Genomic DNA, 23,653 nt, shown 5'->3' with positions numbered 1-23,653 from the left:
GTCTTTAACTAAAATCTATATAAGGATATCTGAACATAATACTTTAAAAAGTACTTAAACTATGCCACCAAATTATGAGTTTGTTCATAGTCTTCTTATCAAGGCCAAACAACGAGTTAGGGAGGTCTAGAAAGGGGTAAAGGATTATAGCTGCTTTTAGGAACCTTTAGCACTAAACAGTGGATGCTCCAAGGTACTGCAGAAATTACGCCACACTCGCTTTCCTGCTGGAGGGCTTTGCCAAAGGCTACTAAACACAGGCTGGCATCTCTCCTCTCAGGCTTAAAAACCACTCTCCAGGCAAAAATCATCAAAGAGGACAAAGAACTCTCAAAGACAATGGAGGAAATAATTCAACAAGCAAACAAGGAAGTAAACATTTCTAAATTGTCATAGGAAAAAATTCACATCAAGAGGTTGAGGGGCAGAATACACCATGGAAGAGAAACACAGGGAAAAAAAACCAGAAATCTGGAGAATAAACAGGAAGCTCCTCAACATTAGCAAGAGCAAAGTTACCCAAGTTGGGGGCTGGGGGGAGGGAGTCGGGGGAGGAGTTGTATAGTTGGTTACTCTCCATTAGAAAGAACCCAAAGGCAGTTTGCCAACTGCTACCCATTCCAGCTGGTTAATAAGGGGGTGAACCACAAAACCAGAAGAAACCTTGAAAGTCTTTCTAAGGGAAAAAAAAAAAATCTAAAGGACTTAGAGGACCCAAGAGGTGGGGGAGGCCTTTAGTGAGCATTTTTACCTCTTTTTCCAATTGATGGCTGAGGCTTTAGGAGAAAAAGGAGGAATGTGAATGTCTGTCAATAAATTGGAGTTGACTTTCCAGATCATGCTGGAACATCCTTCTCCTCCTCCCTATTCCCAACCCTGGTTTACTCCTAGTCACCCTTTAGGTACCAGTCTAAATCCCACTTCATCCTGGAACGTTTTACTGCCTTCCACCCACATACAATATTATAAAAGCTTCTCTTATTGTCTGCCTACTCCTGTTAGCCTGTAAGTTTGGGAGGTGCAGGGGTCCATGCTCACAAAGGCATACTCAACATCAAGCACAGTGTTGGGCACCATTCTGATGAGTAAACATATGGATGATGATGGGCTCTCAGCCTGCTAGAAGAGTGTTGTTCACAGAGAGCAGGAAGAACATGTTTGTCTGAATACTTGCCAGTAGAAAATAGAGAAAGAAATTCCTGGATCAAACTGGGAAAGAATATCAGAAATGACATAAGAAGAAAAACAATGGGAGAGGCAACTATTAAGTCACACAAAAAAATCTGAGAATTAAGTTACCAATATCTTAACTTCAGACATTTGTAACAGAGATATCCAATATAAGCTAATCTAAAGTTTATTAATTTTATGAAATAAGTAAGACACAGTTCCTACCCATGAAAATCTGAGTTTTAATGAATCTGTGAATGCCTATGTCAATGGATAGGCAAATCTCATTCACATCTTGAAGTGGAACGCAGGATGGCAGTATGTCTCAGAGTGATATTCCCCAGTAGAAATTCATTAGCCACACTAAAGAATTTCTGAATGAAGACAAAAGAGAGTAATGGACATGATACAGTGGTTGAAGTACCTTCAGCCTGCTCAGTAATGGAGAGTATTTATTACCTTCTTGATTCAGATTCCAAAATTGGCATGATGATAACGATGTTAGAGACAGGGAACTTCAAGCACCTCATCATTTCTTGGATATCAAATTTATCTTAAAAGGGGGTAAAGGATAGAAAATCTGATAAAATCTTGCTAACAGTTTCATTCTAAAAGGATGAGGGAACTACTATACTGGACTTAATCCAGACCAAGTAGACTAGTTGAAAAATTGAAAAGGTCTCCAAGTAACCATGTAATCTTTGAAAGTGTGATAACCAAGGAGCTTCTGGGTTGGTGAACATGTGGAGATTTGGGGAGAGTAGTGCACCAGGGCCTGGAGAGGATGTGGAAGTCCCATATACCTTGCCCTATGCACCTCTTCCATCTGGCTGTTCCTGAGTTTGTAATACATGTAAATGTCAAATTACCGTGTTGTACACCTGAAACCAACACAATATTGAATGCCAACTACATTTCATTAAAAGAAATAAAAGGGGGAAAAAAAGAAAGTGTGATAGCCAACAGCTAAGTGCTATCAGAAGGATGAAGTTAAGAAAGCAAGTCCTAGATGTGGCATCACAAATCCTGGATAAAAGAGCCAGTTCTGTCACATCTATGTGCCCTTAGGTCAGTCAAAACTCTTCATGCCATAGTTTCCTCATTCAAAAAAGGATAATACCTGCCTACCTCACACGATCCAATAATTGGCTACCCACAAAGGCATTCTGTAAATGTTACTACATATCAGTAAACAGTACCAGACCATTAACAAAATTAGCTATTAAAAATAGCTAGTATTTACTGGGTATCAAGTTTTAACCATCAGTCAGATACTGAGTTTTACAGGGTATCTCAAATCCTCTCAATGGCCCTAGGAGGTGGCTACTCTCATTATTCCCATATTACAGATGAGAAAACTAAGATTTCTAACTGTTAAGTAACTTGCTCAAGGCCCTCAAACAAAAAAACTGGTAGAACCTGAATCAGAACCCAGATTTTCTGACTCTGGAGAGCTCACAGCTTTATCTGTTGTGCACTATAATTCTTTCAAAATGTAGTTTTTACAAAATTAAAATCTCATAAATCTAAAGAGAGGATAGCTGCTGGCATTGTTTTTTAAAGAAATCTTTAATAAAGAAATCTTCAAAAATGAAATTCTGATAATCAGTTATGCAATTAATTATGAATTATACCAATTCAAATTTAAAATGAGAACAATCTGAAGAAGCCAGTAGTATGGTTGCAGAGCATTCTCCAATGAGCACAGATGTTAAAAGCACACCCACAAACAGATATGTACAAAGGAAGAGGGCACAATTAAAAAACAGATAATAGGATGGTGGTTCTGACCTAAAAGAAAAGTGCCAGTCACAGCCCAGAATGAGCCAAGGCCCGTTAATAAAACTATGGATAACAGAAAGGGCTCTGCGAGAACTGTAGACATCAGCCCCTACCTTCTTCCATTTCTCTATCAACAAGCACGACCTTCAGCTTGAAGAGGGAAGAACAAGCCTTGTGGAAAGAACTGAGCTCAAAATAGTAGAGCCCCTAATTATTCCAAATCAGTTTAATCCTCCAGACCTGCAAAACCTGACCGTCCTGAGGACTTGAGGGGAGCCTGATGAACATTTCTGTGGAACTTAAAGGATGAGCAAACATGGTCCCAATTCAAGAGGCAGGGGGCATCTACTGAGGGCTACAAAAGTTCCCAGTCCCTGACAGTGTTGACACCAATCCTTGGTAAACTGCACAACTGATCTTTCTTTACATACACACACACCTAGTCCTGGCCAACAGATTCTTTTTTTTTAAAGGTGGGTTTTGAGCTTTTAGGAAGGGGAACAGTGATCACTAGAAGTGATTTCCTGAAAACGAGTCTTTCAAGAAAGACTACACTAGACTGAAAAGTAAAGGACTGTACGGTACACCAGAGCTACTCAAAATGAAGTTTTGCAAACCAGGAGTACCGGCGTTACCTGGGAAGTCTGAAATGCGGACCACAGGCCCCACCGCAAAGCTGCTGAATCAGAACCTGCATGTTACCAAGATCCCCAGATGATTCTTGTTCACGACCAAGTTTGAAAATCACTGACACACAGAACAGATCTACATTTCAGAAAGGCATCTGATGATCATTTCATGAGATCTTTGTGGACAGTAAGATTTCCTTTTATTAATTTATGTATATTTGCCAGTCAAAATGTTAAGCAGTTGACTACCTGCCTCATTTAATTCTCAAAGTAACCCTACAAAGTAGGCATTACTTGTCTATAGTTTACAGATATTAAAAGTAGCAAAGATTAAACAGCCCTATCTGCTAGGCACTGCTTCAAGGATTTCATATATTACCTTATTTAATTCCCATAACAACTCTTTATGGTAGGTACTAGTACTACCTACATTTTACATACGGTGAAACTAAGGCAGAAAGAGATTTAAGCTACTCACTCACAATCACACAGAAACGTACGACACCGTTCTTAACCACTCCTTTCTAGGGCCAAAACTGTTGCCATAGTGGGCATGTGATACCCTGCAGCAGCAAACAACAGACAGTCATACCCAAAGACAGTCAATTAAAAAAAAATTCACAGGACCTGGAGCAGGGGATTTTAAAGGATATTTAAAAAAAAACCATTTTAAAGAAACTCCCTGAAAGGAGGGAGACAAATAGACTAATGTTCACTGAGAGCCTACAGTATGCTTGCTGGGCCACGAGTCAAGCACTTTGCATCCATGTTTTATTCAACCTTTCCAAAAGTAGTATTAAGACATTTTATATATGAGAAAATGGAGGCCCAGGCAAATAAGGACCTTGCCAAGTCACACTAATTGTGATGATACAACCAAGATTCCAAAACCAAATCTGACTCTGAGGCTCACAGTGTTTCCCTTGACTTGCTCTGCATCTCTCCCTGGCCCCGTCCCATTGCTATAAATGACTTAGATAAGGGCATCTGGTCATGCTGACCATATAAGAGGGCCTTTAGCTAAGAGAACAAATACATTATAAAAGAGAACACAAATCTAAAAGGTCAAAACAGGATGGAACCATGGGCTAGAATGGTGCTCAAAAGCAAGAGGTTTTAGAGTCAGACAAACAAGGATTTGAAAACCAGATTCTATCACTTACTGTTTAGAAAGCAAACAAATTACTTAACTTCTTTGATTCTTAATTTCTACACCTTTAAAATGGGAGTAATACCCCCACAGAATTGGTGTAAGAGGGGAGAAAAAGTAATATTTGTAAAGTTCTTGGCACATAAGGTTCAACAAACGGTCATGAACATTAAATCTAACAAAATAATATTTAAGAAGAGTTAAGCGGAAGAAAATCCATTTTAGAAGTAGCAGATGAAGTTTAACAGAAGCACGCAAGACTCAGGAATCTTAGTTGAGTTGTACCTATGAGTCAATAGTTTGCTCAAACTGCCAAAAGTTATTCTGAATTTGAAGTGCGTTACAGAAGCACAGTGTCTAAAACAATTACGCCCAAAACAAGGGGGCCTATCAGACTTCACTGTCTTCTGTTCTGATGCTAAACTTTAAGAAGGTCATGGGCAAATGAGAATCAGTCCAGAAAAAGATCAGAGTGGTGACACGCTTTGAAAACAGTAGCTGGTTCCTTCTTTCCTGGCCCTATATTCCCTTCCACTTCACACAACGAAGCTACCTCTCACCTGCTTCCATTCCTTAGTAACTAACACCCCACCCCCCATAATTCCCCTCCTCTCCCTTCACCTTCATCTCCCACTTTCCCTCCCTCTTTCTCTCCCACACACCTCAAGCTCAATGTTGTCAATATCAAATGGATCTAAAAGGAATGACTGGGAAGAGGGTATAGTTCAAGGGGCAGAGTCCATGCTTAGCATGTACTAGGTGCTGGGTTCAGTCCCTTGCACCTCCTCTAAAAATAAACAAATAAACCTAATTACCCCCTCCAAATTTTTTTAAATTAAAATAAAAAAAAATAAAAGGAGTGACTTCATGGACTTCTAGTCCAACACTTCAGGATTCAGCCCGTCAGTCAGACATGTTGCTCATCTGGACCCCAGCCTGCAGACTAGACCTGCTGTTGCTAATCTGCACCAAATTTAACTGGCCCCATGTTTTCATTCTGAGACCAAGCCCAACTTGTGCCCTGGGTGACTGAATCCTGAGTCTTTGTCACACATTCAAGGAACTGGGACCACGACCTAGAGCTTCATTACTCCCTCAAAGGGATACAGTTAGCTGGGAGACTACAATTAGGCAACGTCAGTTATTTCAGACCTCAGTCATCTCAACTCACTGAATCAATGCTTCCAAATCCAAGGAGGCAGCTCATAAAACAGTACAAGAAGATCAGCTTATCGTAGGTAAGAGGCCATTTGTAAACCTGCAAAGAATGAAGCCTGGAAAAGCTGCCTTGCATTCTGGCAGTCCTCACCGCAGTGCCCCATTTTCAACTCCAATGAGTACTGGGCTCAGCTCCCGGACAGGACCCAGACAGGAAAATGCGGTAACTCCTAGGTCCAGATTCTCAGGGCAACTGACATTGGAGTAACACAAGCTTCCCTATGGATGTCCTTGTCAAAGTTGGCAGGTTTTCCCGGCTGAGTCAGAACAGCCTGCGTCTTCTTTCATTCGATACTCCCTTGGAAGCCAAGTACCTCTCTAGGGAATGCCATCTGCAATGGACATCAGGTGCTCAGTGCCCTGTTTTCAACCATGTAGACATCCTGGTTCCATTTCTATTTCTCAAGTAGGTAAGGGCTCTTCTCTTTCTTTGGATGAGAGAAATTATGGTAAATGCTACTTTAAGAACTTTGCCTTCCTGTTCCTCTCCCTCAGAACAGCACAGTTGTAGCCCAGAATCAGGTCATCCCTGCAACTTTCATCCAATTCAGACCAGCTCTAACACCTAAAGTTTCAGAGCCAATTTGTAAATCCAGGCCTTCCCTTCCTGAAGTGAGTCTAAGTATCTAAACTCACTTCTAGATGGTTCCCTGACCAACACAACACTGTGCATCCTAATTATTCTCTGGACCACTAGTTCTCAAACTGGAGCATGCATCTGGAGACTAGTTAAAATGTATGTTGTTGGATCTCACTCCTGGAGTTTCTGATTCAGTAGGTCTAGGGTAGAACTAGAATATTTGCATTTTTAACAAGTTCCATGGCATACTCATGTTGCTGGTCTGGAGACTGAGAACCACTGCACTAGATCAACAATATTTCAAGTCATCCCCAGAACTATATTGGAAAATGAGGGAAGAGGAAGATGCTATACATATATAGATCCGTTTGCATCATAATGTTCAGTGCTTTGTCCTACACAGAAAACTCCTTTTTCTTCTACAAAGTAGACCTCAACTGGATCTAACAGATGAAATATTCAGTTTAAAACAGGTGACAATTCACATTCTAACAAATTATTAACATAGATACATCTTATAAAAGAAATGGTACTTACAGAAGAGAGTCTAGGCTCAAGATCAGCAGTCAAATGAGAAGTAGAAGTAACACCTATTTCCTTTGCCTCACCAGCCAGAGGCATTATTCACTAAATGAATTAAAACCTGTTAAGCTCTTAGAATAGTGCTTAGCCATTTTTAATTTTTTTTTATTGTGGTAAAATATACACAATACTTACCATTTTTACCATCCATAATTCAATGGCATTAAATACATTCACAATGTTGGGTAACCATCACCACTATCTATACCCAAAATTTTTTCATCACCCCCAGCAAAAACTCTGTACTCATCAAACAATAACTCCCCCTTCCCATCTCCTCCCAAACTGTTTTCCACTGTGGCTGCACCATTTTATATTCTCACCAGCAATGCTAACACCTGTTATTTTTCTTCCATCTTCTTCTTCTTCTTCTTTTTTTTTTTCTTTTTAACTTACAGCCATCCTAGCTAGTGCTGAGCCACTATCACTGTCACAAGTTTGATGTGGGCTTCTACCAACACTTGTAGCACCATAAGGACAGCACAATGGTTAGACGTTCTGACTAGTTTTCACTTTCAAGTAGTCCAAGCAACTTCATTCAAAACACAAGTTTCCAACAAGGACCTACTGTGTAGCACAGGGAGCTATATTCAATTTTTTATAATAAGTTATAATGGAAAAGAATCCGAAAATATATGTGTGTGTTTGTATACATATAAAACTGAATCACTTTGCTGTACACCTGAAACTAACACTGTAAGTCAACTACACTTCAATAAAAATTAGAAATTAAAAAAACAAAAAACAAAAAACAAAAAACACAAGTTTCCAGTTGCTTCTAATTTTCTCCCAAAATCACCTCCAAAGCTAGCATTTCCCTAGCTTGATGTCAACTATGACAGAAAATGATGCTTTGGGTGGTTGAAGAAAAAAAAAAGATGGATGGTTTTTAATTTTTTTAAAAGCCTCTGTTAACTTAATTCCATAATAGTGCTGAGTTTTACCTACAAACAAAATGGTGCCCTGGAATTCAGTATGAGAAATAGATGGTTTCTCTAAGACATTTAGAATCCTAATCTAGAAAGATTTATTTTTGAAAACAAAAGTATGTTGGAAAATCCTGTACATTTTAATTTTGCTAGCTATATCCCTGACCTGGCCAGAAATACCATTTTATCCTCACTTTTGGGGTTTCCTGGCATGGAAGAGCTCAAGTCAATGAGACAAATGGCCATTCCCAAATTGTTTTCTTGTGCTGACGTATTATGTTCAACGTTTCAAGCCTTTCTCTTAGTAACTCTTTGTCTTCCTTTACAAATATAAGAAAGAGAAAACTTGTAAGTACAGAAAGTAAAAACATGGAGTAGAAAATCCTTTTTTTTGGAAAAGTTTTCTTCCTCAACTTTTATACTTGACATGAGTTAAAAAAGGAAATCTAGTAATAGGTACAAAGTACAGACAAAAACAGGGGCAAAATGAAGGTATTACGGAAAAAACAATTTAAAAGCCATAGCCTCATCCTAGTTTCTGAGAAACAAATATACCACATATACTTCCCCATGATGCTGATGATATCTGAAAGATTAAACTCTACATATAGAAGACTAAATATAAAGACTGGTTTTAAAATGGGCAAAGAGCAAACCTGCAACATTCTGAGAGGTACAGCCAGAGACCTATATGAACCTTCAAGTCCACTAATCTCATTAAATCCCATAATTTCTGTCATAAATAAATGTACAATAAGCAGCGAGAAACAATGTAGCCACATCTCTGTAGAGAAACTTGTGCATGGCTGAAACCAGGACTGCTTAACTCACAAATGCCAAGAAAGAGCTGTTTCTAGGGTATATGTATATAGCTGTGTCATACACAGAAACACGTGGTTAAGACAGATTAAGTTTACTAGAGAGTTTGAGTCCCAGTGTTGCCTCCTTGGTAGACTACTGAAAGCCTCTGAACATCATCCCTATATCAGGAAGATAAATCATCCCAAACAAAATGAGTGTGTGAGGAATAAGTAATCTGAATACGTACAGTCTCACTCATTCTCAGCAAACATATTCTGAACTCTCACAATGTGCAGTAAGGATGTAGAGAAGATCAAGCCCCTGCCCTCACTGCAGATAAGAGGTCCTTCTCCTTGGTGGGTACCCACAATTCAAGAACTGCTTACAGAGAACTGGAGGGCAATTTCTCAAGGACAGAGAGCCCTCAATCCATACTGAACAAGAACCTGGCACACGGCAACAATAACTGATCGCTGAATGAATGAACAAACTATCATCTATAAAACCTTCCTCTTAGTAGACATTCACATGAAAAGGAAAAGGGATTGATACATAATAATCACCTCACTCACTGAGGAGGAACAGGGACACGTCACAGCAACACTCAGAAACATTTGGAAGGGAAAGCAAAAATGACACTTCCCATTATTATCTTTCCATGGTAGGACTCAGCAGTGTTCTGCTTGTCATATAAAATTTCCCCATCTCAGGAAATCCCTGCAAAGGCTGTGGAAATGTCTCATTTTATCTTCTGTGATGGTTATGCTGCAAAATAATTACGTTTAGACTGGAGTTTTTTAGTATGTGAAGTCAGTTGCAGAAACCAGTATTTGGGAACAGAATTTGGATAAGTAATGTGTTAACCAAAGATCTACCTTTAAAAAATAGGAATTTGTAACTCTGTTCCCAAAAACTACAAAATTCTTCAGATATAAAGTAGGGTTTCTCCACCTACATTACACCAGATAACTCCTGGCTGTGGTGGGCTGTACATGCACCGTTACACGATGCTTGGCAGCATTCTTGGCCTCTTACCCACTAGATGCCAGTAGCAGCCCTCAACTGTGACAATTAAATGTATCTCCAGTGACTGACAAATGTTGTGGGGGTGGGTGAAGGGAAATGTGGGGGTGTTAAAACCACCCTGGTTGAGGACCACTGAGATAAACAATGGAATTAGCATTTTCTCACAAGGGCTATTTAAATAAGATATGAAAGATGATATAAACTATCATTCTTTGCACTCTAAGCATGAGTCATTTTTAGATCAGATGACCTTTTGAAGTTTTATCTGGGTGAAAAAAAAAAAGATGATAACCAGTGCACTTAAAGGTAATCCATAATCTAGAAAGAAGAAATGAACTAAAGAGCAATGCATTAAGGTTAAAAAAATGAGCGCAGGTAGCCTTACTACCATCTACTAGATACAGTAACTTTTAGAAGTCTTCAGCTATTTTGAAATCTTCCATTTCACTGCTACAAAGTTGGGTTCTTAATTTTTCTTCCTATTCTTATCTGAAAAAATCATTTCCTATAGCATAGAAGGCAAGAATACTACCACCACAGATATTTGTTGGGTATTTTTATAACTGTAGGGATTTTACTTATTTAAATTAAGCAGATCTCCTAAAGCTCTTTAAGGAAAGAACAGAAAACAGACTCAAAAATACTAAATAAAATGTCTGGAGCCACAAAGGAAGCTGGGGATTCCTGAAGTTTACTTAAGACTCATCATCATCACTTCCCAAAAGGCCCAGATTTCACTCGTAAATAGTTCTGTTTAGAAAAAGGCCAGATTTGCATTAATCTTAAAATACTGCGACCTCAGCAGTTAGTAGCATAATCCTAAACCTATAGAAAACATGTAGCACTTTTTTACAAAAAGTTATGGTTTTAATTACAATAGAAACCTATGGTCATTGTAGAGAATCTAAAACACTTATTTTTAAAAAGACTGATTTGAATAATGATGTGGGTGGGGGTGGGGGTATAGCTCAGTGGTAGAGCAAGCGCTTAGCATCAATAGGTTCCTGGGTTCAATCCCCAGTACCTCTGTTAAAATAAATAAATAAATAAACCAAATTACCTCCCCCAAAATAAAAAAAAATTTTAATACTGATGTCTATGATGTAACAATGAGGTACAGAAAAACAAATGCAAAGGTAAAGATTAGCCAGTTGTTCAAGCAATGAAAAAGTAATCGATGGGTTAATATACTCAGACACTTCAGTTCTAAAGTCATGGATGGGTCTCTTTAGAATCTGCCCATCAATTCTGAGAATAAATAATGGTTTCATAATAATTCTATTAGGCTAGTAGGATCTGTGCCACCAGTGCTGGATAAAAGGACAAGAAGCGGGTGTGTTTTGAATGGGCTTGGTATTTCAGAGGAAACCAGTACGCATATCAGAAACTGCGTTTCCCAGAGAAAAAATGGGATAATCTTCTCAGAAGCAGAAACTAAAGAAAAAGTCACCTGTAATCTACTGTTTTGGTTTCATCATTTTTCAGTTTGGACCAAAGAGGTAAACAGTCCTTAATGGACAACTCTTGCCATGGGCTCTGAAGCTTCTCAGCCTCCCATCCCCATGCCATCTCAGTTAGGTTCTAAAGAGGTCTTTTCAAAATCAGATATGAAAGTGCTCATTCCAGTAAGTACAGGCCTCTCTCCAGCACTGAACAGTGCAAGCTAAACTACCTGTTCTAGGAGCAACTGCACCTACTCCAGAGAGAAAGGAATAAAAACAGTGACTATTCCCATGTCCAGGAAGGGCAATCATGGATCCGTTGCGTGGAGGTGTAGACAGGGAAATGTGATAGTGGTTGATTTGGAAAAAGAAAGTACCCTCAATTGTCTGACATATCAAGGCAGGATCATAAAATAGATGTGAAATGGCTGAAACTGCACTGGACATTTAAGTATCTGAAAAAATAACCAGAGTTAAGGACTATGACATCTTATCTCGGCACTGCAGTGGACCAGCCATCCTGTGACAAAAACGGTCTTAATATTTAGAAAAAGTTTGAATATCCCAACAGTACTCTGTCTTTTCCAAGACAATAAAGGTATACAAGTCAGAAAATGAGACTCAAGTGTACTGACCTATAATGAGTTTTAACTTTTCCCTCTGTAAAACAGTTCACCTTCTTTCTAGAGGGTCTGTCTTACTTTTCAATTCACTAGTAAGTACTACAGGTCAGGTTCCTTGGAGAAAACTTCGAGGTCCCTTAACACCTCTAAAGCCCAAGACTCTTCATATGCTCAGAAATTTTAATAGAGTAAAATTCTCACATCCAAATGAGATTTTACCTAATTGCTGATTACAGTATCTTTAGTTACTGACAATAATGAAAAGAATGAGAATTCTTCACCTATCCCTCCTCTCTTTCCCCTCTCTGGAAAGCCTCAGCTTAACAGTATGAATCATTTGGTGTTTGACGTACGGTTATTTCCGGGGGGACAGATGACATTTAGCACAGGACATGAGGCTGTGGGAAAAGGGAAGTTCTTGGCCACAAGAACCAGGACAAAAATCCCTGCCCTCGGGAAAAATGCCAAAAGTCTCTGAAGTCCACTGTAAGGCAGTTAAATTTTTAACTTCAGAAGATCCTTTTATAAGAACATAAACCATCACACAGATTTGGTTTTTGAAAACTACACTATGAAGTTGCAAGATAACTATTTTCTGGTATTTATAAGAATCCATTCTAAGTGATGGTCCTCTGAGTGAATATGAATATTTTTCCCATTGGGAATGGTTTAACATAAGATGGCTCTAAAATCTTTCACTATTCAAAGACAAAGAATATCATGATAATGGCTAACTTAACTGAGTGTTTACTATGTAAGCATCAGGTTAAGTGCTTTGCATGCATTAGCTTATTAATCCTTACAACAATGCAATAAGCTATAAACAACATGAACTCTAAAACAGGAATTTCTTTGGAGGCTTTGAAAATAAGTATTAGTAGATTATTTGTCATAAAAACCTTAAAGGAACTCACGAATTATTTTTAATGTGATATAAAAGGCTATAATTCCTTAGATATTCTGTCAAATATCCTTATATTCCCAGTTAAAAAAATTTTTTTTATGGTTTATTACAAAGAGGGCGTTCTCACAACTTATCCCAAATAGATGTAACTCAAGCAGCCCCACTTAACTTTCTGTAGGTTCACAGACAGAACAGATGAGTAAGACAACCTTAACTATCCCTGGTGGTCAAGTTAATTACATTTAGCAAATTCAATAAAATTACCAACTGCAGGTCAAGTTACAAAGGTGAGCATATGCTTTGGAAAAGTAAAATGAAGACAATTAATAACATACTAAGAATGAGGATTAGTACTGAAACGCAGAAATTACCCTTCACACTGCCAAACTTACAACTTTAGCAGCCATTAAGAGAGGCTTTTGATTGGCACCTCTTGGAGAGGGATGGAAATGTGAGCTATCTTGAGTGTGGCAGTGGTTTCACAGGTGTACACATCTATCAAAAGTCATCAGATTGTACATCTAAAATATGTGTAGTTCACTATACAGGATTTAAACCATGATAAAGGTGTTAAAAAATAAAAAATAAAAGCTCCTTAATTAAAAAAAAAGAAAGACTTTTATATCCACACATGAATCTATCAAAAAAGGAATGTATTCCTGACACAAAAACACCCTGGTTTTTAGTTTGGGGAGATAATATTCTTCATATTTGGCTCTAAGAATATTTATTTCTCTTACACAAGAGACATATATACATAAAAAATAAATTTTATTGTGATCACACCTCAAAATGGAGAGTTGCCAACTCTGTTTTTTTTTTGGCAATTTTTTAATTAAAAAAAAGGAAACATTAGAAAGTACAATTTCCTTAACCCAGTACACTCACTTCTAATAATGTAGCCAATGAAAAAAAAAAAAAAAGAACAAGTGTTCAAAGATGTTTGTATAAGGATGTTGGGAGACCGAATTTGACAGACAATGGGTTCGAACTGAATTTGCTGGCTGCATGGGAGCTTGGGTTGGTTACTTAACCTCTCTCCCAGCCTCTGTTTCCTCTTTTGTAAAATGAGAATGTAAATGAGAGGCTACATTATTAGGTTATTACGAATATTAAATGTTATGTAAAGAGCCTGAACTATAACTATTGTAGTGTTACGTTTATCTCAGTTAACCTCAGATTGAAAAATAACCTGAAAAACTCCATGAAGTTGTTGGTGGGGTGGAGGTGGGGAATTATAAATGGTAGGAAGGATGAACTGGGCAACCTCTCCACAACTGCCCCCTCTTTCCCCATTTCATCTTCTAAATATTTCTTGCTCCTATTCTTTTTTTTTTCATCACCCTGTTTGTTTGTTGTTTTTGTTTTTTATTGACGTATAGTCAATTTACAATGTTATGTCAATTTCTGGTATACAGTATAATAGTTCAGTCATACATATACATGCATAAATTCGTTTTCATATTATTTTTCATTATAGGTTATTACAAGACATTGAATATAGTTCCCTGTGCTATACAGTATAAAATTGTTGTTTATCTATTTTACATATACTAGTTAGTATCTGCAAATCTCAAACTCCCAAAGTATCCCTTCCTACCCTCTTCCCATCCTAGTAACCATAAGTTTGTTTTTATGTCTGTGAGTCTATTTCTGTTCTGTAAATAAGTTCATTTGTCTTTTATTTAGATTCCACATATAAGTGATGTCACATGGTATTTTCTTTTTCTTTCTGGCTTACTTCACTTAGAATGATGATGTCCAGGTCCATCCACATTGCTGCAAATGGCATTATTTTATTATTTTTTATGGCTGAGTAGTAGTCCATTGTATAAATATACCACAGCTTCTTTACCCAGTCTTGTTCCTATTCTTAGTAGAAAATGCATCGGCATGATTGAAAAATCAAAACAATGTTAAAAGTATGTACTGAGAAACCTCTCTTCAACCCTCTTCGCATCCACTCCTTCTTCCTTGCACACTGCAGGTAACCGTTGTAATTAGTTTCTTGCTTGGCAAATATGAATATACAGTCTTACTCCTCTCATTTCTTATGCATAAAGTTGCATACTATATAAACCTATATCTTACTTTCCTTCACTTAACAACATAACCTGCCGATCTTTCTAAATCAAGTCAGTAAACAGAGATCATTCTCATTCTTTTTTCAGCTGTGTAGTACTCCTTTGCATGGATACACACTATTAACCAGCCTCTTCTAGCAGGATACTGTGTTTCTACTCTTTTGCTATTGTAAACAATGCTGCAATGTACATATGCCATTCCATATGTGAGCAGGTATATCTGTAGGATACATCAAATTTTAGTAGAAATGGCCTCCATCCATTTCAATGAAAGAAAAAGGATATTAAAAAATTTAAAGCCTTTTAAAGGCATTGTGTACACATACTTTTTTATTGTGATAAAACATACACATTACCATTTTAACCATTTTTTAAGTGTACAGTTCAGTGGCACTAAGTACATTTAAATTATTGTGCAACCATCACCACTATCCATCTCCAGAACTTTCTCATCTTTCCACAGCCAACTCTAGCGTAAGGAACAAATTTTTTCCAAGAGTAATTTCATCACAGTTTCTTGCACAGACTGTACAATATGTTTCTGCTGGCAATAAACAGGTCTGAGTAAAGGTTTTCCAAATTTTTTCCTGTCTGTATTTTTAAAACTATATTTTAAGAAGCATCATCAAAACCAAACACATATATCGATAACAAAACCCACACAAGTAGCTATTATATATCCATGTAGGCATCTTAGTAAGCTGGCTAATTGCTTCATGAGAAGTAATGTATTTAGTATAATAGGGGGAACATTTGCAGTGGAGGCAGAATAACCTAGACCTGGGTGGAAATCATGGCTCCATCAACTGCTAGCTGTGTGAAGTTGGGCAATTTCCTTTTCTCAGTCTGAGTTTTCTCATTTGCAAAATGAGGTAATAATTCCAATCTTATGAGAATTAACTGTATGTGAAATGCCCAACACAGAGCCTGACTCAAAGCAGGAACACAGGAAATAGTTACTGTTATTGCTCCGTTGTTATTCATGTAAACTCCTTAAAGGCAAAGCATACTTTTTCTTGTAACTCAATTTTAAGCTCTATACTGAGAAATGAAAAAATAAAAGAAGAAACATTAAAGTTACAAATGAGAAGTTGGTATATCAGTTCAACACATGCCTAGATAGGAAATGAAACTATGAAGCAATAATGATGACCTTCAAAACATGTATCAAAATGAACAATGTCCTTATTTTTATAAGCCACTCTGAAAAGAGATGATGCTGTCTGTGTACAAATCGCAGGGAACAACTCTTCATTCCACAAGTATTTCCTGAATGTCCATTCAGTGCCAGTCATATGCTAGGCAATGTGCGTGATCATTAGCAAAAGCAGACACAGTTCCAACCCTCAAGGAGCTGCCAGTCATGCAATCGTACAGTGTGATAAGTGATGCAAAGGGTGGTACATGGTACTCTTGAGAGCCAGTAACAGATCTAACCTAATTGGAGAGATCAAGGAAGGCCTTTCAGAGGAAGTAAAAGCTGAGAGCTGAATGATGAAGAGGAAGTTTAGAGTGGAGGGTGGTCCCCAGGACAGAGGAAAGCAATTTGTGCAAAGACCCTGCAGCAGGAAGAAACAGGCAAGAATGCAGGACCAAAAGACCAGTGTACTTGGAGCAAAGATGAAGTGAGAAAATTAGCTAGGATTCTAAACCACACAAGGGCTGAGGTTTTGTAGACCAAATTCAAGAGTTGTAACAATCCGGAGAACAGTGAAAAGCCACTGAGGCTTTGGCTCAGCCAAATGACTGCTTATTTTGGGGACAGGTAGGCTAAAAGGAAAATGCAGTCAAATTTGCAATTGGCCTTTGGTTTCTGGAACGAGACCTAACGAATGTAGATGGATCAGGTAGGAAACAAAACTTCTGTCAGGATACGACAGTATCTTGGACTAGGGTGATGGGGTGATGTGGTGGTGGTGGTGGTGGTGGTGGTGGTGGTGGTGGTGGTGGTAAAATCAATGAAATCAAGAGACACTCAGGAAAACCTGATGATGTGTGATCTACAGGTGCTGAGGGAGAGCAAAGTATCCAAGAAAACTTCATGGTTTATGATCTGTATGACTGGACAGAAGGAGATACCATTTGGGAGGGATCTGCTCCAGAAACATCTTTAAGGCAGTTTACACACCCACAAAAGGGCCTGAAACTGTGTTATCCAGTTTGATCCCCTACTTTACCTATACAATGGGGTTCCAAAAGATTATTTTGCTATTTCTAAAAATCAAATTGACTCTCAAACGTACATTTTTCCAACACTGAAGATATTTCAAAGATTCTGCCACATTTTTTTTTTTTTTGCCACAAGCTTTGAAGTCAACTCCAAATGAGTTCTAAAATTGGTTTGAGCAATGTGGCAGCATTATGGAATGAATGTGTCATTTCCCATGATGACTACTTTGATAAGACTAGTATGCATTTGCTGCTGTTCAATTTAAATATTTTAAATAAATCTTAAAAGAGTATTCTCATGTGATATTAAACACAAATACAAAATTTCATCAGGCATTACCATAATTGGAATTATGTTTTTATGTTTCTGTTTCAATGTTTTGAAATGCCTGTAGAAAACTTGATATTTTGTAGGAAAAGATATGTTAAAAAAAAAACCCACAAAACTTCTTGATATTCCTATATTTATTTTATTTCCACCCAGTCCTTGTTAACTCCCATCACATTCATTCAATGTAAAAGATTTTTACTAAACAGTTGTATATATGCATACAGTATATACAAAGCTAATAATTTATCAATACTATGAATATTTTAATATTTACTTTTCTCAGTTTTAATTTTTAAATTCGCAACCAAATGCCATTTCATAGTCGAATACTGATGCTTTCAAGTCTTAGAAACATAAAAGCTTCAAATGTGACTAGCCCAAAGAAAAGTGAAAAAGTCATGCCCCCTTAAAATCAACCTAACACATCATACCTTAGTGCTGAAGTAGCATTTCCCTAATTTTGGCAGCGTGGGCTCTTTGGCCACCTGCTTGCACTAGGCCCCGAATAGCATTTTATTAACATTAAATTGCAGTTACCAGGATGTTACCACTGCTTGTACAGAGCAGCAGAATTCTTTTTCCCCATGCCAATATTATCTCTAGGCGTCAAAAAGACAAGACTGTGATCAGAAGCCAAATATGAAAAGTGTCAGCTCCACAAATGAGAAAAGTCAAGGGCTTTTTAAAAATCAGGTCTTAAACAACCCCATTAACTAATACTACTTTATAAAACCAGATTGTCTCCACACTAGAAACTACTACCAAACGTGGTCCTTACAAGGGCTGGCAGCTTGAAATGGGTTACCAGCATGGTTCATCTTTTTCTTATTTTAGGCTTAAAAAAAAAAAATGCAATCAGACCATGGCCCATGGCTATATCTGAGTATGGGTATTGGGCAGTGCTAAGGAAGAAACAGCGAAAAGACTTTAGGGTTCCAATCTCAGCTAGCGGACTTTCCTACTATCCTCAGGAGTGGTCCTTGTCTCCCCAGCGGAAATGTGGGCGAGGGAAAGTTATAAAGGCCCTGGGCTCTTCCTTTACCCAAGCCCCCAAAATGACACCGCAAACCACTTCCTTCTGGGAACTGAAAGTCATAAGCTTTAAGGGACAATGGAGCTCAATGTAGGCTTCAGAAAGATGGAGACAGTGAGATGAGATGAGAGAGGGAAGTGGGGGTGAGGGGATGCGCCCAGCCGGAGAGAGCTAACAGGGAGGTCAAGGCCAGGGACTCTGGGAGCCTGAGAAGGTCTGGGTCTTACAGAATCTGTCCAAATAGGCCAAAGCCCTCTGAGAAGCCCGAGGGGCGCGTCTGAAAATCTAGGGCACCTATGGACACAGTGCCTTCGCTCTCCTGGGGAGGGGAGACAGTCCCCGCAGGAACCCTGCCCCCAAAGTGGCGCTTTTCCTGCCCTTAGAAAACCACAAACCCTCACGGAATGAAGCAAAACATGTATGGGGTGGTAGGCAAAGTAGGTGTTCTGCAAACGTCGGGGTCGGGGACAGTTGGCAGAGGTAAAGGGAGGCCCCCAGTTCGAGAAACTTTAATCGCCCCGGAACAGGGGGAGCAGGCAATATGCCGCCCCTAAGCAGCAAGCAGAAGAGGCCCGGAGCGGCGGCCAGCGGCGCCCCGCGTTCCTGGGGACTGCGGCCTGGGGCGCGGCCGCCGAGAGGTGGGGGTGGGGGGAGGCCACGGCGGACCCGCGGAGAGCGCGGCCGGGCAGGCCGAGGCCGGCCTAGGCCTCGGGGGTCCGGACACACCCACCGCCGCGGCCGCAGCCCCGCTTACCTGCTCCTCCTCCGGGGTCAGCTCCGGCGCCATGTCGGGCTGGGGCGCGGTCGCGGGCTCCATCCCGCCGCCGCCGCCGCCGCCGCTGCCCGGCGGTCAGAACTCGCCCGGGAGCGCGGGCAGCACCGTGCGGGGGGCCTCGGCGTCCGCGTCCCCGCGCCTCAGCAGCCCGGGGCCGGCTCGCGCATGGCTGGGCCGGCGGGGCCCGGCGCCCGCGGCGGCCGCAAACGCCGCTTCTGTTTCCTTAGAAGAAGGCTCTCAGAACTGTCGCTCTCTTCTGGGCGGAAATCCTTTTTTATTTTTCTTCGTTCCTTTCCTCAACACTCCCCCTCCTCTCCCGGAAAAAAAAAATAGTGTAGGCGAGGAGCTAATAGGGATCAAAAAAGGAAACGGGAAATCAAGAACTTTCTGAGCCCGGAGCGAAGGGCCGCGGGGGAATTTTCCCGAAGGCCACCGGCCTCCTCGGCGTCCAGCGTCTCCAGCCGCGCTCCCTCCTCCAGAACGTGACGAGGAGTCCTCGGGGATCCGGGGCCCTGCGACCTGCGCCGCAGCCTCTCAGCCCGGTTCCTCAAAAGCCGCGGTGGCGGGAGGGAGGGAGAGAGGGAGGGAGCGAGGGAAACGCGCCCCCCTCCCGGCTCAGGGCCAGCGCTGCGGCCGCACAGCGGCCGCCCGAGCCCCCGCGGCTCCATTGAGAAACTGAGCGTCTCATTCACAAACAGGCGGCGAGGAGGGCCGGGCCGAGCGCGGACACCGTCCGGGAGGGGGAGACAGAGAGGAGCCCGGGGGCGGGGGGAGCGGAGCTCGAGGAGGGGGACGCGGAGGGGAGGCGCGGGGGAGGGGAGACCGAGAGGAGCCCGGGCGGGGGAGGGGCTCCGGCCACTCCTGACCACGGGGAGCGAGAAAAAGGAAGAAGAAAGGCGTGTGAGGTTCCACGAAGTTAAGCTCCGTGGAGGAAGGAGAGAACACACGCGTTTGAAAACCGGCTGCGGACGGGCACCTGGCCTGGGGTTACTTGCTGCTACCACTTACATTCGAGAAACCCAAAATGCTCATCCATTTACACGTGGCTTGCTGACTTAAAGATCTGGAAAGGTTACTTGCAAGGTCCAGGAAGCGCGGGTGGAGGGAACAGACCTACTAGCTAGCTGCTCCTCGTAGCTCGCTCTCTCCTGGCCGGTTGGATTCTGTAGCTCCGGTCCCTCAAAAACAGCATCTGATTTTGAACCTCTTTCAGGAATCATGCAGCTTTTGTAAGCCTTTGATTTTCACTAAGGCAAGCGCAGCAAAGAACTTACAGGGTAGTCTTGGGAGTCAGTTTGGGGGTAAGGGGGGAATAGGAAAGGTAAGGCTGGGTCTGGTATGTTTTTGCATCATTCCAGACCAAAAATAAATACCCCCAAAAGGACCCAATCAATAAGTGAGTGCCACAGCTAGTCCCAAGGCCTGGAGAGCTCACAGAGGCAAATAGGAGGAGTCTTAAGACAACTGAGAAAGATGCTCTGGGTTCTGATGTTCCTTCTAGGACTTGAAAAGCAATCTCTGACCTCACCTCATTTCTGCATCATGGAAATAGAAACTTGAGGCTGCCCTTGGTTAGAGAAGAAATTTTTGGTGCTTGGATCTGTTTGTATCTCAGGTAGGTTACCTATCCCTTGTACCAATAAGGCTGACCCTAGGTTGAGTTCATCACCCTATACAGGAGTTACAGTTTCAATATTGCAACCACACGCTCCTCTGGAAGATAATCTGTTTATTTAACAAGTATATTTATATGCCAGGCACTGGGCTTGGCACTAGAGTTACAACAATGAACAAGGCAGTGGTCTTTGACATATGTAAGGATGTGGAATGAGCTATGTTATCAAGTGAAAAAAAGCAAGACCCATTTGGTGTGCATAATATGCTGTCATATGTGTAAAGAAAAAAATGAATATGTATTTATTTGTAAACTTATTTATACATAGAAAAGCTTTGAGAGGATACACAGGAAAGATAGTGGTTGTTTCCCAGGATGGGAACTGGGATTCTAAGTAACAGAAGGGAGAAGAAAACTTTTCTCTACATGGTCCTTGTACATCTCTTAAGTTTTTTTTTTTAACTTTTTATTGAAGTATAATATACATTCAGAAAGGTGAAAATGTGTATGCAGCATGATGAATTGCATAAACTGAATACACCCATGTAACCTGCACACAGATCAAGAAATAGAACATTCCCAACTTGCCAAAGCCCTCCTTATGTCCCCTCCCAGTCACTATCATCAAGAGTAACCACCAGCTTGGCATCTAACAACATAGTGTGTGTGTGTATTTAAATTTTGCATGTAGATGTATAACCTTTCCCAAAGAATTTTTGAATAGTAATATAAATGAATATAGTTTTTCTCTGTAAGCAGGCAAATGGCTCTAGGACTAAGCTGGAATACAAAATGGCAGAACCTGAGTGGTACAAACCACAGAGTGGACACAGAAGAGGATGGAGCCTCTTAACCCACTGTTTACATTGTTACACTTGTTTTGCCCAGTGATCCTCAGGACATCAGGGGTTGGTCATTTATCTGAAGGTCACACAGCTAATTAATTAGTATTGAACTAGAACTTGAATCCAAGCATTCTGACTCCTAGCGCAGGTATCAGTGGGGAAATTTCAAAAAGGGAGAGGTTTAACAGCGTGAGCGAGAAGAGAGAACTCAGCAGAGTTTTCACAGGCACAGCTGTGTGTGTGGGCGTGTAAGGGAACAATTTTCCGGAACTGTTCCCTATCACAGTCCTATCAGGACAATGTTTGGAAGTTTCTGAGCAGAGACATGGGGAACAAAACCAAGTATAAAGCTGGCTGGATTTGCTCTGAGTGGTAAATCTTAGGAGAATCAGAGTACAAGGCTTGCCTTTAACCGCTGGCTCCAACTAACGAAATCAAATATGATACTGTCATCCTGCTCAATAAAATCTTTGAGATTGCAGAACAGTTTGTAATACAAAAGACTGAAAACAATATAATGGCCCATCAAGAGGAAACTCAGTAAATAAATTATAGCACACACATACACTGAAATAGTAAGTCCACATGTATCATTACCATGTGCTGGACACTGTTCTAAATGCCTCATTCATCTAGTCCCACCATCACAGTATGAGACAGCTTGTTTTGATCTTCAAAAATATATGTAAGGTTGATCCGTATGTGTTGACATAGCTTTGGAGTTTTGAATGCTTGGCTGCAGGGCCTCAGAAGGAAGACTAGGGTATGGTTGGGGGGAGAGGGTACGGATGACAGACAAAATCACATTTTATTAAATTAACATGAAATGAAATCTGAAAGTGGAAAATAAATTACAATGAGGGAGCCTTGGGGGGAGGTGTGTTATGAGTTCTACTTTTGTTTTTTGCTTTTAAAGCATAGGTTTCAGGTCTCTGTCTAGAAAGCTTATCCTCCCCTTCCTCCCACCTCCTTCACCAGACAAATCTGACTCATCTGTTAGGTCTCAGCTCAAAAGTCACTTCCTCAGCAATATCCTCCTTGACTGCTCCCTAAACTGACTCCCTGCTACTCTCTCCCCCAGCACCTTCTTGCTTTTTTATCAGAGAGCTGATCACAGTTTGTAATTGTGCATGTTTCCATGTTCACTGGCCTAGTGTCCGCCTGCCCTAGCAGACTGTAAGCTCTAGGAAGGCAGGAACCACATCTGCCTTGTTGGCCCCTGTACCCTCAATGCCTAGAGCCTAGTACCTAGTCGGCAGGTCCTTCATAAATATGTATTGAATGACTGAATCAGTGAAAACAGCCGCCTTAACTCTGAGACCTCTATCTTACCATTTTCTCCTGCCTTTTTAAAATATTTGTTCAAGTCTAGGAATAGAGATACTTCTAAAGCTATAATTAGAATTTTGTAACCTTTCCCCCCAAACTCCTTTACTTCTAAAATCCAAAGCTCCTCTCAAATATTGCTCCAAAATATCTGCTGCCTATGAAAGAGACTTGTGTTATGTCATACACACGCTTTGGCTATAAGAGAGAAAAAAATCTTATTGCCATTTTTCTAAAAGACAAACACAAAATAAATAAGGTCGTACCACTAACCAGGGTCTAGGATGAAAATTTTTTCTTGTTTAACTCATAGGCCAATCACTAGGATGGCTGACCTACTGCTATTCTTTGCTTTTTCTTTCCTTTTTCCTCAAACTAAAATATGATTTGGCTCCTTCCTCACACAAACTGTTCTCTCATCTGACATTCCTGCTTACCATTCCCAGATCACAGCTCAATCAGTCACTAAACTGTGTTACTTCCTATTGTCCAGAGTTTACCTCACACTCTGAAATGTAATTATTTGCTTACCTGTCTCTCACCCCGTAGACCCTGAGCTCCTTGAGAGCGGGGACCATGTCTTATTCATTGGTCTCTCTTCAGAACCTAGCACAATGTATAGTACACAGCAGGCAGTGC

General features: G+C 40.5%; 1 protein-coding gene across 2 annotated transcripts in view; it reads right to left on the bottom strand.

Annotated features, from left to right (window-relative positions):
- PTPN9 (protein tyrosine phosphatase non-receptor type 9) overlaps positions 1 to 19,935 on the bottom strand; it is a 64,976-nt gene extending 45,041 nt beyond the window's left edge. Inside the window, exon 1 of one of the 2 annotated variants that reach the window (XM_072950982.1) lies at positions 19,208 to 19,935. In XM_072950982.1, coding sequence (XP_072807083.1) covers positions 19,208 to 19,270 — 63 coding nt within the window. In that variant the 5' untranslated portion in view covers positions 19,271 to 19,935. The remainder of the gene's footprint in view (positions 1 to 19,207) is intronic. The other variant, XM_072950981.1, reaches the window with a different exon arrangement.
- Between the last annotated feature and the right edge of the window lie 3,718 nt (positions 19,936 to 23,653).

The sequence above is a fragment of the Vicugna pacos genome, chromosome 27 (assembly GCF_048564905.1).
Source record: "Vicugna pacos chromosome 27, VicPac4, whole genome shotgun sequence".
Classification (NCBI taxonomy): domain Eukaryota; kingdom Metazoa; phylum Chordata; class Mammalia; order Artiodactyla; family Camelidae; genus Vicugna; species Vicugna pacos.
Note: the sequence above shows the minus strand (reverse complement) of the source record. Positions and strands in the feature narration are given on the sequence as shown.